At 39.1% G+C, this 16,017-nt stretch overlaps 1 protein-coding gene across 1 annotated transcript in view; it reads right to left on the bottom strand.

Moving 5' to 3' along the window:
* Positions 1–907: 907 nt before the first annotated feature.
* Positions 908–16,017, bottom strand: part of cnmd (chondromodulin) — a 29,421-nt gene continuing 14,311 nt past the window's right edge. Inside the window, 4 exon segments of the mRNA NM_001097329.1 lie at positions 908–1,297; positions 6,541–6,716; positions 7,508–7,661; positions 12,893–13,006. Coding sequence (NP_001090798.1) covers positions 1,082–1,297; positions 6,541–6,716; positions 7,508–7,661; positions 12,893–13,006 — 660 coding nt within the window. The 3' untranslated portion in view covers positions 908–1,081.

Here is a 16,017-nt window from a genome sequence, read left to right as displayed (position 1 = left end):
TGAAACCTTCTAATTACAAGGACCTAGTGTCCACTGAAAGCTCTACTGTTCTGCTGCATTAGTAAGTTTATTATATGGTTCTCTTATATATTCACCATGAAGCACCTTTTCCCTAATGTAAGCAACTCCACCTTGGCAAGCCTTTCTTTCTGTACACTATCAGCTTAGTCACTCTTCTTTAAGACTATATTGGTTAAAAATATAAATGTCGCTGTATTGAAGGTATGTTGGGATCGCACCCCACACAACACAGGGACCCATTTCAGGCTACAGGCTTTTAGGCTGAGAACCCTTTACAGAAACAAATAACATGCTAATTCCATGTAAGAGGCAACAGACATTAGAGCAGTTGTGCAGAATTTAACAATCTATGCAACATAATGGGAGTTTTGTCATTTTTATTCCAATAAAGTTACAAATAATAAAGACTTCCATTAAGAGTATCACTGATGTGCAACAGGTTCGCTGCATGGACACAAAATATAAATCTTTACCAAAGGCAAAGGCATAACACATGTGAAGTCTTTGGAATGAATTTAATTCGTCATTCGTTAGCTTATTGTGTAGAGAATGAGCCAGACATGTCTAAAGCTTTAGGTTCTGCAGAATCATTTCTCCCAATGTCATTCCCCAGAAATCCCAAATGTGCCAGGAGGATGGCACTGGTCCCTGATATTTCAGAAGTATCTGTATCAATAACAACAGGGAGCAGCTTCACTTGAGATTTATTTACGTCAAACTACAGATGTGAGAAAGACTGTGCCGAGTCGATTTAACCTTTAGAAATGAATGCGGCTCACCGCAGGAAGATTTCTACATGACTACATCCTAAAGCTGAGATGCTAAATATATTTGTATAAAGAATATTGCACATTACGTACAGACACTGTACCTCTTAAACAGCATATTTTTCAGTTGGATGATGGGGGTATCCTTTATTAAGTTAGGTATTTATTTACAACAAATAGCGTAAGAAAGGCATCTGCATACATTTATTGTGTGCGCTGGAAAATGCTTCCTTCCATTGAGGCTGACATTACTTTTCAGCGTACTTTCCCTGTACAGATTTTGCTTTATTTTCTTAGACAACTCCTAAGATACGAGCAACCCACCAGCTGCAGGGCATGACAATTCTACATGCGGAGCGGCACCCTTGGTAGCTGTAAGGCCAGGGGTAATATCCACCTAGTGGTTCACAGATCCTCTGGCAATGTGTGTAGCTTCTCCTGCATTCGATGCAGCACACGCCCTGGTGGTCCAGCATGGGGTCGAATGTCATGCCACCTTCTCCTTCCAGCTATGTGTGGGGAAACAATCGGAGGGAAAATGTTATTTAAGTGAAACAGCATCGGAATGCAGACTTAATCACATTCAGTGTAATTGTAGAGCAAGATCTTCTGACCAAGCACTCTCTCCCATACCCGACTGTCAGTACCCTTGGCTGCCTCTGCTCAGTACATATACAATAAACTCACCCACATACTCAGTAGCTTATAATAAAATAAAAAGTTTAGGCTCTGAAGCTGTATAGAGCTTTGCTAAAATAAGGCTTTTCAGATCTGAATTTCTTTGTAAGCCCAGAGAAATGAATGGAATGCAAAACTATCCCCCCAAAATCTGCTGCTCTTTGTTTCATTTATTGATCCCAAACAAACCTGACTGGTGGAACTGTTTGTGTAAAACCCCCTTATCGTGTTACAGGGAAGCTGAGAAATGATCCCGAGCAGGAAAGGTACAGGGAATTAATCCCAAGCCACATTCCCTTTATAGAATGAATAGCTGTTGGTTTTGTCTCCATATCCCCAGAATATACACCACATTTTGACACAAGCTCATTCTGCCTGGTTATGTAGACAAAGTGCATAAACATGGTCTGAACTTTCAATGTATGTTTCTACACAACCTTGTCTGATTCCACAGCCCTTAGGCACACAACGTAATGCAACCCTGCTATTCCTCCTTTTTATCTGTAAGAGATGGATTCTGGGGACTTGAAGTTACTCTGCGTTCCAGAGAAACTGGGCACCACCCACTATGAGTAGCAGAGGGACTTCAAGTCCCAGAATCCATTACTTCACAATAAAACAAGGTAAGGGTGGGGTTGCATTACTGTGTGCCCTTAAAGGAAACTATACCCCCAAACAATGTAGGTCTCTTTAAAAATATACTGCATAAACAAGCTCGTATGTAAAACCCAGCGCCATCTAAATAAACCGTTTTCATTAAAATATGCTTTTCTAGTAGTATGTGCTATTGGGTAATCTTACATGGAAAATTGCCATTTTAAGAACTGAGGGCAGCCTCCTGGGATCATAGGATTCACAGTGCACACAAACAAGCCAAGGCACACATACATGCTAGGCCCCATCAGCCAATTAATGGACAGAGTTCTGCCTTTTGCTCCCACACTACTTCCTGTTACAGTCAGAACTGAATTATTTCCTGTCAGCTGATCTCTGAGGGAGCACACAGCCCATCACTAAATGGCGGCTCAAGGGAAAGGGTGTAAAAGGGCAATATTTACTGATCTATATATTCCAGTTTGGCAAATTTTTTTGATACATCACTTAACATAATATAAACTATCTGTTGGTTAAGTACTCATTCTGGGGGTATAGTTTTCCTTTAAGCAGGGATGGGGAATTGCTGCCTGTGAACAGAGAGAGGCTATCATGGTTTCCATTCAATCCACAGAATCAGGTATGTTTGTGTAACTGTATTTATGCTCCTTTTCTACATAACCCAGCTGATTGAGATCATATCAAAAAGGGGAATATATTTTCTTTAAAGCACACAACATTACCAAAATGATATAACTTTTGGTTTTGATAGAACTGTCCTTATTTGCACCCAAAATAACCAGTTTACAGGGAGAGCCCATGAGCGTAACTGTGCATAACAGGGAATGGGCAGAATGTCATGTTTCTAAAATAAGGAGATTGCAAGACTCTAATAATGTATATAACTGCAATATTATTCATTGTATTGCATAACTCTGCCTAAATCATTTCAGATTTGATCTTTTACTCGTTTTACCTGTGTAATCGTTACCTATTGTGTGAAAACAGAATGGGTTAAAAAGGCTGATCATGGGGCACAATATGATGGCATCTTTCCTCTTATTCCTACACCCGCTTGCACCCACCGCTGTGCTCATCACATCATTCCCAGGGAGACCCAGGCTCAATGAATGGACACTAATATCCCAACTCCTTCATTTCATTTCTCCCACTGCATGAAAGCCTTTATGTTCAAAGGACAGCAACACACTGCATATGTGTAAATATATCTACTGTAATATTCACAGGCATCTGTGTAAGAACAGCAGCAATAAAGTACATCACGCACTGATTACCAGGGATCACAGTGCAATAATGGTGTATTTATCAAGTCATGTTTGTTGTTACTGTGAATGTTCAACACTGTGTGTGTGTGTGTATATATATAGATATATATCTCCAAACCTTTGCTTGTGTAGTAAGTACATTACAGGTATAGGACCTGTTATCCAGAAAGCTTGGGACCCGGGGGTTTCCGGATTAGGGATCTTTCCGTAATTTGGATCTCCATGCCTTATGTCTACTAAAAAACAATTTAAACCCAATAGGATTGCTTTGCCTCCAATAAGGGGTAATTATATCTTAGTTGGGATCAAGTACAGGTACTGTTTTATTATTACAGAGAAAAAGGAAATCATTTTTAAAAATTAGAATTATTGTCTTATAATGGAGTCTATGAGAGATGGCCTTTCCGTAATTCGAAACTTTCTGGATAAGGGGTTTCCGGATAAGGGATCCCATACGTGTGTGTGTATATATATTATACACACACAGACCATATAAAGGTATTTAGACCCCTGACCAGTTTTCTCATGTTACAGAATAAAAACTTCTGAGCAGAGATTTTGCCACTGTAATATTTTTAGTAGAAACAAAATGTGAGTTATTTTAACGTGAGATTCTTTCTTTAGAAAAAAATATTTAAGGGCAATATTTACTGATAAATATATTCCAGTTTGGTAAGAGTCTTTAATAGGCCACTTCATTTGATATAAACTATCTGTTGGTTAAGTATTCATTCTGGGGTATAGTTTCCCTTTAAGAAAAATAAAAAACTATGTGCAGCAGTATTCCCTCCCCACACTGGAATAGTTTGGAGTCACCTTTTACAGCTTTAAGAGGCAGGTTTGTGAATCACTGTTATAGAATGATATATATTCATAATGATTGTTGCTAATTTATTAATCCTAATATCGAGTCAGGACAATCTCATTATGAATTGATTGCAGGTTATCGATCACTTAGGAAAAGGCTTCCAAGAAAATGAATTTAATTAATATAAAGTTTGATTAAATCAACTAAAAAAAAGTTTGCATTGTGCATAACCTTCTATGAGATTTTGTAACCCAATGTTCCCTATAATTTCTTTTTTCTTCTAATTTTCTTTTTTCTTTCATTCGTGCGCACTTTTTTTAAACATTTGTAATTTTACAATTTTATTGTTATTGTTACTATTTATTACTTTGCTTCTTATTACCGCCCCTCTCCTATTCGTATTTCTCATTTAAACCACTGCCTGGTTGCTAGGGTAAAATAAAACCCTAGCAACCAGATAGCTGTTGAAATGCCAAACTGGAGAGCTGCTGAATAAAAAGCTAAATAACAGTGTTTTGAAACAATTGTGATTGAGTAAAATAAAGAAACTGGTCGGGGCTCTGCCTCAGTAAGGCATGTACTGTATGTACTATATCTATATCTCAAACAATGAAGGGACAAGGACAGTTATCCACAATGTCAAATGTATAGAGAATTTTGGATAGGATTATCCTATAAGACTTTTATTAGTTTATCCAGAGACTGCTCCAATTCCCATTATGGTATCAGATATTCCTCTCTGGCACAAGTATAAGTGGGCTGTATTTGAGCAGAACGCTGAGCTTGCTGGCTTTTTATCCATTTGCTACTGTGTGATTATGATAAATATCAGCATATGTATTTTAACAGCAAGACCAATGGAGGCTTTGGTCCACCCCAAAACATTTTGGGAGTAACCTTAGTATATTCTGTTTGTAAAGAAAACAGTGTACAGGTATGGGACCTGTAATCCAGAATATTCGGGACCTGGGGTTTTCCAGATAAGGGATTTTTCCGTAATTTGGATCTCCATAACTTCAGTCAGTTTGGCTCCAATAAAGATTAATTATATTTTAGTTAGAATTAAGTACAAGGTTATATTTTATTAAATTAAAATTATTTGCTTATAATGGAGCCTATAGGAGATGGGCTTTTCGTAATTCAGAACTTTCAGGTTAACGAGTTTCCGGATAAGGGATCCCATACCTGTAATACTCACTGCTGCTCCCTCCCTCTCACCGCACTTCTTTCCAATGGAAGCACATAGTGAAAGTATGAGCACTTTTCACCTTTCTGTAGTGGAGGGATCTACAAATCCTTCTAGAGATTTGTTAAACCAGAGGTTTCTTAACCTTTTTTTTCTCAGGGGACCCTTGTGGCTGTCAGGGCTATGTGAGGATAGAAGATCTGAGAATGAATGTGCTTTGATGCTTCTCTGACAGGGTGGGGAAAGAGAAATTTCTATTCTAGCCGGGCTTTTATGTGGAGATACCTAATTAATATACACTTGTCCAACTCAAGTGAGAGGATCTCCCTCGGAGACTCATTGATTGTATTCTGAGAACTTTGCACTCATTATGCCCCAAGGACTTAAACTACTTTACAGGCATTTGTCTTAAAAAAATCTGGGTTACTTTACCCTTATACACATTTATCATTTATTACTGATTACGGTGTGTGGCACTTCATTACATCCTGGCTCTGGGAATGACTTGTGGGGATTGTGTGGGGCTGCATTATATTGTATGTTTTCTCATTACCTAAGGGATGCACATTGCCCTTTTTGTCTTTGCTTCTGCAGTGATTGCTATCTGCTTGGCAAGACAAACCCCGGTGTTTCCTCTATTTATTGTGCTTAGAATAGTGCAATTCCTATGCTAGGAACATTATTATGGTAAGTTTTTGCACAAGCTAAGGGACAGATCCATCAATATGCAAGAATATTCAATTTATGGTAAAAATCATGATCTCCAAAACTTCCTAAACTCGAATTTATCATATGAAAAAATATCTGTGATGCAGTTTTTTCATGTTTAAAACATGAGGATGAGCATTGAAAAAAAAATTAATAGCTAAAAAAATGTTGCTGTTTTTTTTCCTAATCCTTGGGAATATTTGAGAGCAACTCAAACAACTGTGGTCATGTTTAGCCGTATAAAAAAACATTGGCCAGAAAGTAAAACAATACTGTTCCATTAATTCTCATTCAGGCTGTTATATCTTAACTCTTTCAACTTAAAAAAAAAAACCTCAGACCTCAGCTCACCTGAATGCTGCAGATTCACTTCCTATAAACCTTTTTGCTCCCTTGGCAGCTTTTAGTTGCCAACAGTTTTCATTGGATTTTTTTTTCATTTGCAAAATTGAGATTGTTGACTTAAAATGTCCATTAGAAAATCTCACTTACATGATAGGGATTCTCTGGGTTGAAGGGGGTTTCTTGCTCAGTTGTCTGTGTTTCATTTGCTACTTGAGATCTGCGATTGCCTTGGCGTCTGGCATTCCTTTCTTCTGCGGCAGCTTCAAACTGGCTCTGAGCTTGTCTCACTTTCCTTCCAATCTCCCTCTTGCCTCTCTGATGTTCTGGAACATAAACATCAGTTAAAATATTTCATGTAATCCTGGACTATTACCGTCCTGTGTGTAAAACTTACACTACTATGATCTGCTCTGGCGTCGTCTCTCTACTCCTGACTCTCTTTCCTCTATACTATAATGTACGCCTGGCCATTTAAGGACCCCTTCCCCAGCTGAACACTCACAAACATAACTCAAACTGTACAATGCAGCCTCACGTGTTTGATAGAGGTGCCGTAGTTAAAATATACCTGACTCCAATGATAAATATAGGCCCCGATCTTCTCCCTCTACAAATCTTGTTTATCTTCTTACAGCAGATGCTTATTTTATAGCATAGGAACATTTATTATAGTGTGTAAGCCAACATCATTTGTGATGTTACCCATAGCAACCAACCAGAAATTTGAATTGAAGAATCACCTACAAGTTAGAAAACAAAAGCCAAGATCTGATTGGTTGCTATGGGCAACATCACCAGTGATGTTGGCTTACACACTATAATAACTATGACCCTAAGCCTTTTGCAGAAGCAGATAACAGACAGAAATTCTATACCCCACAGCCAGACTGGAAAAAAACAGCTATTTATAAAGTTCAACCTACAGATTCCCCAACACGTTTCATTCTGCATATAGGACAAATTCATATATTTTTTCTTAACAGTGCAGCTTTGGTATCTTTTAGAGGGCCTGACTGTTTTCTACACATCATAGTTATCCAAACGCAAAGCCCTACTAGTGTTGGACTAGGCCCCTGCCAGGCTCTATGCACTCTTTATTCTGCAGGAAGTTCACCTTTTGGGTATGTAGGTCGGAGCCAGAAGATTGGAAGGTCTGCACAAAGTTCCAGAAGTTTTGGGCTCAAAAAGCTGCTGTCTTTTACTGGCTGGTCTGCAGCCACCCAAATAAGGGAATTTTCATCAAACTTTGCCGGCATGATCTCATCTTCCTGACAACACACAGAGACAGAACATGAGAAACATAAAGAAAACTCTTTAAACAACGTTTTAATATTTTTAATAATGCTTTGCCTGAAAGCACAAAGCATCCCAGTCCAGCATGTCCACTGCAGAGAAGTGGCAGATCTACTGTACTCTGAGGCAAAGAGATGATAGGTGTTCAACTTGATAGCCTGTCTCTCACTAATCTGATTTCCTATTTATGTATTATGATATAAGGAGTTGATAACTGACCTCCAAATAATATCCATTAGCCTAAGTTTAATATCTAACTGCACAGCAAGTCAACTCTCGTAGTGGTAAATATATGAATTATAAAAGAAAATTAGGTCATTTACTTTTATAATTCATAAATCTGAATATAATTATTATAATTCATAAAGTTAATTTCTGTAATATGCTTAGGTTCCATATAAATAACCTTGCTGTAAAAATCCCTGCTTTATTCAGTACCAGTTTGACATTAGCAGTACAATGACCCCATCCCTATAAATACGACGGCAGTAAAGCCGGTACGAGCTGCCATATTAAAGTTGAGAAATTCAGGAGTTAGTTTGCTATGACTTTGCGCTGTAGAAGTTAATGTTCCAAGGGGGATTCCTTCATTGTACACATTGATTTGCATTCAGTCTTCAGATGAATAAACCCATAATCCGGTGCAGCTCGTGAAGCAGTGCATAATTCATATCCCCCTTTGGTTTATGACACCGTTTGAAATTAGCTGATGTTGATTTTCTGAAATATAAATTGACTGTAAAACATTTATTACACAGATAAAATCCCTCCGAGGGGTGAGCTGACACGGCACACAGTACAAGTCCAATCATATTTCATTTTGAAAATATTTTTTCATGTAATTGATTTTAAAGAATAAATGTTTTGGTAACGACGCCAACATTACGATTTCTTTCACCGAGGCTGGGCTGCTCTGGAATCATTTCCCCCATACCTCATTGGCATAGATATTGATTTCTTTTTAAAGAAAAATCATTCCTATTTTCCTTCTTTTATAGTCTCCTGTTTGATAAACCCAGCAGAGTTATTCCTAAAGTGATGCTGTTGTACTTAGTGTCTCTTTCCTTGGGTGGGTACCACCTATGAAGAAGCGACCGGAACAAAATGATTACAATGCTTATGAGCCATAATTATAATAGAGAATATCACTTTGTAATTGGTTCTGATGTTCATAGAGGACAAGATAACCATGGCACGTGTTTGGGATGAGAATGAAGTGCAATATCCAGGCACCAGATCCGTATTCCTAAAAGAAGATAACATTGTGGTGTAACGATAATGCCACCATCTTCCTTTTTTCCCCAGTCTGTCACTATGGAAACATTTCCCAGGTGATTAATCATGCAGAGAATGCTTAAGGAAGCTCGGAAGCCACAGGACAAGATTGTGATCACAATTAGGTGCTGGGGAAGCTGCCCGTACAGCTTAATAATCACTAATATTACAGCACCATAGGCTCATGGGAAATTGCAATTCTCCTGTCAGACAAAATTTGCGGTGCAATATTCTGATGTCCCTTTATCCATTAATTGGGCTCAGATTTTTTAGCCATCACTATAGGAAAATTTAAAAAACTGCATCAAAACTCGCAGCTAAAAGCTTTATTTAGAAAAAGAGGGGAAGAGGTAGAGCTTCAAGCAGAGGCTTATTACTGCCATAAAGGTATATGAACTATGTTTAGATGCATTCTGAATATCCTTCATCATCACCTTACTTTTAATAACATATACCCCTAATGTTTTATATTTCATATATCTGCTCTTTACTGCTGAAGGTTACTGTGTATATGACGTTCTAAGTTGTGAATGATTTCAAAGGCCGCAGAACTGATGAGTATAAATGGAAGAAACGCTGATTAAACCTCACCCTTAAAGTGATGGCTTTCAGTTAAATTTTAGTATGTTATAGGATGGTTAATTCTTAGCAACTTTTCAATTAGTCCTCATTTTTTTTTATTGTTTTTTAATTATTTGCTTTCCTCTTCTGCCTCTTTTCAGCTTTCAAAAGGGGGTCACTGACCCCGGCAGCCAAAATACTATTGCTCTGTGAGGCTATAATTTCATTATTACTGTTACTTTTTATTACTTATCTTTCTATATAGACCCACTCCTATTCATATTTCAGTTTGTCATTCAAACCACTGCCTGGTTGCTAGGGTAATTTAAACCCTAACAACCATATAGCTGCTAAAATTCCAAGCCAGAGGTTGCTGAATAAAATACTAAATAATTAAAACCACAGATAGTAAAAAAAAATGAAGAGCAATAGCTAATTATCTCAGAATATCACTCTCTACAACAGGGGTGGCCAAAGCGTTGATCGCGGTCCAGCAGTCGATCCCCAGTGGACTTCTGGTGGGCCGCGTCTAAGCCTGCAAATGCGGAAGTGCGGCGCTTTTATGGGGTACGCAGAGTACTTACACGGGGAGGAGCCAAAGTCGATCGCCGGGTGAAAAGGTCTAAGCACCCCTACTCTACAACATACTAAAAGTTAATTTAAAAGTGATCAACACCTTTAAGTACCTGTCACAGACAATGAACAAATTCATGCTGCCATAGTTTTTTTCCTGTACCCCAAAAGGTGATGAGAGTAAATGGAGGACAAGACACCCTGAGTTCCAGGCACACTCCACAGACTAGGGCTTAGGGGTCCTGAGATAGCCAGAGGTATGCTGGCAGGCAATCATATCACAGATACCCAAATGGCAACATGTGAGTTGCAAAGAGTTATTACCAAGTCAATACAGCAAGGAATAGATTTACATTATCACCAGTGGGAAGGCATTTGAAGGAGATTTGTCATGGACGAGTAATTTCCTTGTGTGTCATTGCCCTTAGGTCAGGTTTTCTTTACACTTCTACTGTAAAATTCCTGATAGTATGGTCTCTTAGGGTCCTGAGTGCAGCTACATGGAGCAGAGTTTGGTCTGAAAAACATGAAAGCATTCTTTTTCAGGCTGATCTCCATTCCGTGTAGCTGCCGTCAGGCCAAGGCTGTGGGCAGGCAGAGAAAAGTGGACCCTACACAATGTGTGACTTTGCCCTTAGAATGATTTTTATGCCACCTCCCGCTGATATCCAAAGCTCTCTCTAGCTAATTATAGCAGCACAGGGCTGACTTGCCCATAAACAGCCAATGATTCACTTGGGAGCACCTGATTAAATAGAAGCATTGATCTGTATATTGGGGAGAAACAGGAAATATTACCAAGCAAGATCAATATTTGCTATGTAATTTTACTGTCAGTCCATGTTAACATTAGCTCCTTACTGCACAGAGCTACAAAACATAATGTCATGGTGCTTCATAACTAATTATAATACACAATAGGCTTTCCAATCATTTTACCCTTAATGTTCTACTGTTCTGTACGACCTTTAGCGAGAAACTGTTTAATTCCCGGATTTGGATGTATGTATCTGATTAGCAACTATCCTATCCAGAATTTTGGGCATGTATAAATAAAGTATAAACCGTACATCCCAATGCAACTTCATCTTCAGTTGCCAAATGGTCATGAAAAGTAAATTTAAAAGCTGAAATTTCCATTTTAAGTAGGAAATTGGGTTATTTTCTCTGAAAAGTGCAGTAACATGGCTCTGGCACCTTGGAGAAAAAAATGACCCAACTGGCCCTGGTTTTACTTGCTGGAATCGCAAACATAAATTTGAATATTTTACTATCAAATGTTGTGGACAATATAAAGTGGCTATACAATATTTTGTAAAACAAAATATTTTTTTGTAGAAAAGATAGTTTGAGATGTAGTGCTTAACATGGCTAAAGAGGGCTGTAAGCAAATAGCAGTTACAACCTGATGCCTTACTGTAGATGTCCTACCTGGGTGATCTGCCTCTTACAAATAGGGCATTGCCAGGCTTTACCAAGAATAGTGCAGGGTGAAGGAAAGATATAAGACATAGCACAGTCCCACAGCTTGTCTATCTGTTAGGCCTCCAGGAAAGTTACTTGGTTTTACTGCACAAAAGCTACTTTTAGTACCCATCTTGTTTATGTCAATTTGTACAAAGGAAAGCCTGAAGGTCTGATAGAAAAGCAATAGTGCTAAGTACTACAAGTCTTTTTCACTGCACTCCTACATGCCTAGTCTGTTTGTACGTAGCCTGGCAGAGTGGGGGACTGGATCTGATTTATGCACAATAACACTTACTCTTCTCTACCAATTTATAAAAATAACTCCAGTTTTACTAAGCATCTGGTAAGAACTCTCTGGGATTTTGCTACCTTATAGCCAGGTTGCCAGTTTCTTGTATATGTCTGATAGGAGTTATTTTGCCTTCTGGTGCAAGATACAAGCTGTTGCTAAGCAATGAAGGACTGTGCAACTGTGTTTGATTTTTCAGCAATTTGATCAGATCTAATTTTTAAAGGAAAAAAGATTGTAATGTAAAATTGGATATGACTGCTCACTTTGAAATCAATTTGCATGCAATTTCCACTCTATAAGGAATGGGTATTTATTTCTTATCAAGACCAGCTGGTTTGGGGCAATGTTGTCAAGGTAATGTTGTTATGCTTCTTTATGATGGAGGGTCATTTACTATTGAAAATATGGGGTGGCATGTAGGGATCTCTCTTCTGATCCTCTACCCATGTCCTAACTTGCACGTTATTCAGATATGCAAGTTAGAGAGTGGCAAGAGTCTGCAAGGATTTATTAATCCAGTGCAAGGTTCAGGCAGGGAGGAAGAAGTACTGACTGAATGAGCACTAAATAGCGCTCTCCTCATGTCCCCCTTCATGCTCTTGCATGTCTTTCCCTGGTCATGGTAAATAATCCCCACAGTCACTCTTCCCTTCACATATATGCATTGGCACCCAAAGGCTGGTCAGTTTGGTCACTGCTCAGTCTTCACTGTAATCAATAAGAATGAAATCACTGGAAAAAGGCTCCCATCATTCCTTCTTAAGGGTAGGGGCTCCACAGCCTGTATCGAGCTACACATGGTGGATATTGGACAAAAATGCATACTTTTGCATTATGAGCATAATTCCACAGCCCCAAACAGGCAGAGGCTGTGCCTTTAAGCAAAGCTACAAGAAGGAGCGCATGACAGTGATCAACGTTCTTCCACGTGGGTAAATACGTTCCGCGTGCCCCTGGCCTTAGAACTAGCTTTTAGGCCTTTACTGATAACTGTAAATTCCAAAAAATTGACATTATAGTCCTCTGCTTAGTTCTTACCAGCTCAAAGGAGAGACTTTCTTTTGTCACGCTGTCAACATCAGGGATGTGAGCCTTGGCTTGAGCTTTAATGTAGCACTTCTCTCCTCCAGTAAAGCGAATGCCAGTGATACCCTGCAATACAGAGACAATGGGATTTATAAAGAAATGTGAAGTATTGCTAATTTTATGACAGTTGGCATTTCCTACCACAGGTAGGTGTGGCAGAACACACACAGCTATAAAGTGCCATCATGATTTTTTGACATGTTGATTAAAACCTGGGAGCACTGACTAAAACCTGGTGTAAAAAAGCTGCTTAAAATCTGTTGCGAGTAAACCTGTATAGTTTATGCCGCTTTTTATGCTCATGGCTTTTTGTAGCTGTGGTCTCACTGGTTTCACTGGGATTTGTTAATTCAGTTGGAGTGATATAATATAACAGTAAATTCCTGCTTATACACTTGCATACACACTTTTATAAATAGGCTTACAGAGGCTTTTGCACATGGGAGGCTATATTACACACTTTTATTTAAATAAACCACCACTATAAATATTTTATTAATCAATATCTATTTTTTAGTTTTTTTCTGCTGTAAAATGAATATGTTTGTATATAGGCCCCTGGAGCTAAATTGTTATTATTTTCTAAATGGAATTCTTCTGGCAGGGCACATATTGTATGACTGAAAAAGGATCAGCAAACTGAACACATATGATCAGATAAGCCACAAAGTACACAACAAACTGATTTAACAAAATAAAAGCAATTGTCATAACAATGCTTTATACCTGCATCAGCAGGGCTGCCATACACACACCTGCCACCCAGGGCATTCCACAGGTACTGGATTTATTATCCAGAATGCTTGCCATACCATAAGGCTACCAAAAATCATTTAAACATTAACAAAACCCAATAGGATTGTTTTGCCACCAATATGGATTGATTCAGCTCTGTTACCATTATGTGCAAAGCAGTTTTATTATTGTAGGGAGAAAAGAAATCAGTTCCTTATTGGAGAGTGACTTTTTATTGAAGCTTTCTAAATATTGGGTTTCTGTATAAGAGATCCCATACCTGTTTAAGGAAGGTAGAAATACTTGAGCACTACTAAACATTGCTTTTTGGCACCTGAACGATCATGGTTCCAGTACAACTGTCCCACTACTCTTCACCCTTTACCCATCAATGGTTGTCTTCTTCATTTGCATTCCCCTTAAAAAATCAATTCCACCTCCTGATCCCACAAAGCCCTTGTGACAATGTAATTGCCCCGTACATTCTGCTTTAACCAGTGATCACAGAATTGTAGAAAACATATAAGAGATTTTAGAATGAAAGGAGCCAATTCTTTAGCTCTGTTTCCTTCCTTTACACTTTATATTCAGCTAAGGATGAAAGAGAAATATTCCAGGCTCTAACCTACTTAAAATGCTGTTCTGGCCACTAATCCCATAATTCTGCTGCTGCACTTCCACAACGTGCTGTCCCCAAAAGGCCATATCCTGTAGCCTAAACAACACACGCAGAAACTGGATTTTATATTCACACTTGATAAATAGCAACAGAAGCACAAAATTGGATGCTGAGTGCTTCTGGTTGTCATCAGAAAATATAATTCCATTTTAGCTGACATCTCGAAAATATAGCTCCAAGTGCATCTTGTTTGTGATGTGTAATTGAAGTGGAAGTCTAATCCCCAGGCTCATAAATCACAGAGAGACTGTGGGCCCTCCCTTCTGGCTGATACAAGTAAATTATCAGTTTGTTAGCTTGTATTTGACTAACTTCTTTCTAGGTGTCTCGGGCCATTAACACATTTGATGCCCTCTAACTCTCTGCTGCAGAATGCAGGCACGTTCATGAGCTCTCCAGCCTACATATTATTAAATATGGAGGAACGTGCTGATATCACAGGCGGCCACTTACAGCACCAGCAGTACCGCTCCACTGTGTTATTTACTTTTATCTTCTTATATTACCTCCACCGAATTCTGTCTCAATCTGGAGCTTAAGCCTGGGAGTTACAGGGAGTTATCGCTGTATACATGGTAAATAGCTGCCCATACTTCTCTTGAACAAACCAGGTCATATAGATACACAACATTCCTGAGTGGCGGAGTGATGCAGTGGACACATCTAAATAGTACCAATAAAGAAAAACTAAAAAAGGTAGGGGCGATAACAAGGTGGATACCCCCCCCCCTTCAACTATACCTATATACCCACCTATATCTATACCTATACCCACCAACTATGTTGTTTGGACAAAATATACAGACACATGCATAATAAAATCCCAATACCAATGAACTTGGAAACATGGAAACACATGTAAATTCATATTATGTTAACTTTAATACACCCAAAAGTTAAGCAGGATGAGGATGTTCCCTGAAACACGCATTGGTCAGTACAGTTACAACAGTATAAGGTTTCTATGACAAGAGGCAGGTGTTAGAGCTCAGCGCTGCACTCATCAGAGTAGCACACAAAGGGAAATCCACCCCTGGTTTATTTGTTAAAAGTTCAAGCTTATAAAACATTTGTGCCTATTTATGTGGAACACTTCGATTTTACAGGTCCCAAAAAGGTGGAGGTGAACTAAAACTGGGCATAATTTAAGGTGCACAGACTGGGATGTGACCTATTTGGCCCTGCTTTGGGAGGAATATTGTTTTTACAAATATATAATCAGACCAAAGCCTTGTAATGGAACGTTCAGTATCAACAAGCAGGGGCGGGCCAAACCGACCGGGCGCCCTAGGCAACCCGGTCGGCCAACTCCGCCCACCTCCCCGCCCCCCCGGGGCGATTATATCGGTCATTGCCTCCGCCGCTAATGACAAGCGGCAGAGGCAATGACAAAGTAGCACTAGGAGGTAGGCAGGAGAGGCTCCTGTCTGGCGCCCCTCAATTATTGCACCCTAGGCAGCTGCCTCTTCTGCCTACCCCTAGTTCCGGCCCTGTCAACAAGTCTCTCTTTGTCTATCCAACAGTTCAGGATAATAAAAAAAACTGAAATGAAGTATTAGCTGTATAGTCCACAACCTGCACATTCTTTCAGTTAGAGAGATGATGGCAGGGTCTGGCCCATGTATGGAGCCCTCAGATGGGCCCATCTGACTGATATCTGGGC

Source organism: Xenopus tropicalis, chromosome 2 (assembly GCF_000004195.4).
Source record: "Xenopus tropicalis strain Nigerian chromosome 2, UCB_Xtro_10.0, whole genome shotgun sequence".
Taxonomy (NCBI): domain Eukaryota; kingdom Metazoa; phylum Chordata; class Amphibia; order Anura; family Pipidae; genus Xenopus; species Xenopus tropicalis.
Note: the sequence above shows the minus strand (reverse complement) of the source record. Positions and strands in the feature narration are given on the sequence as shown.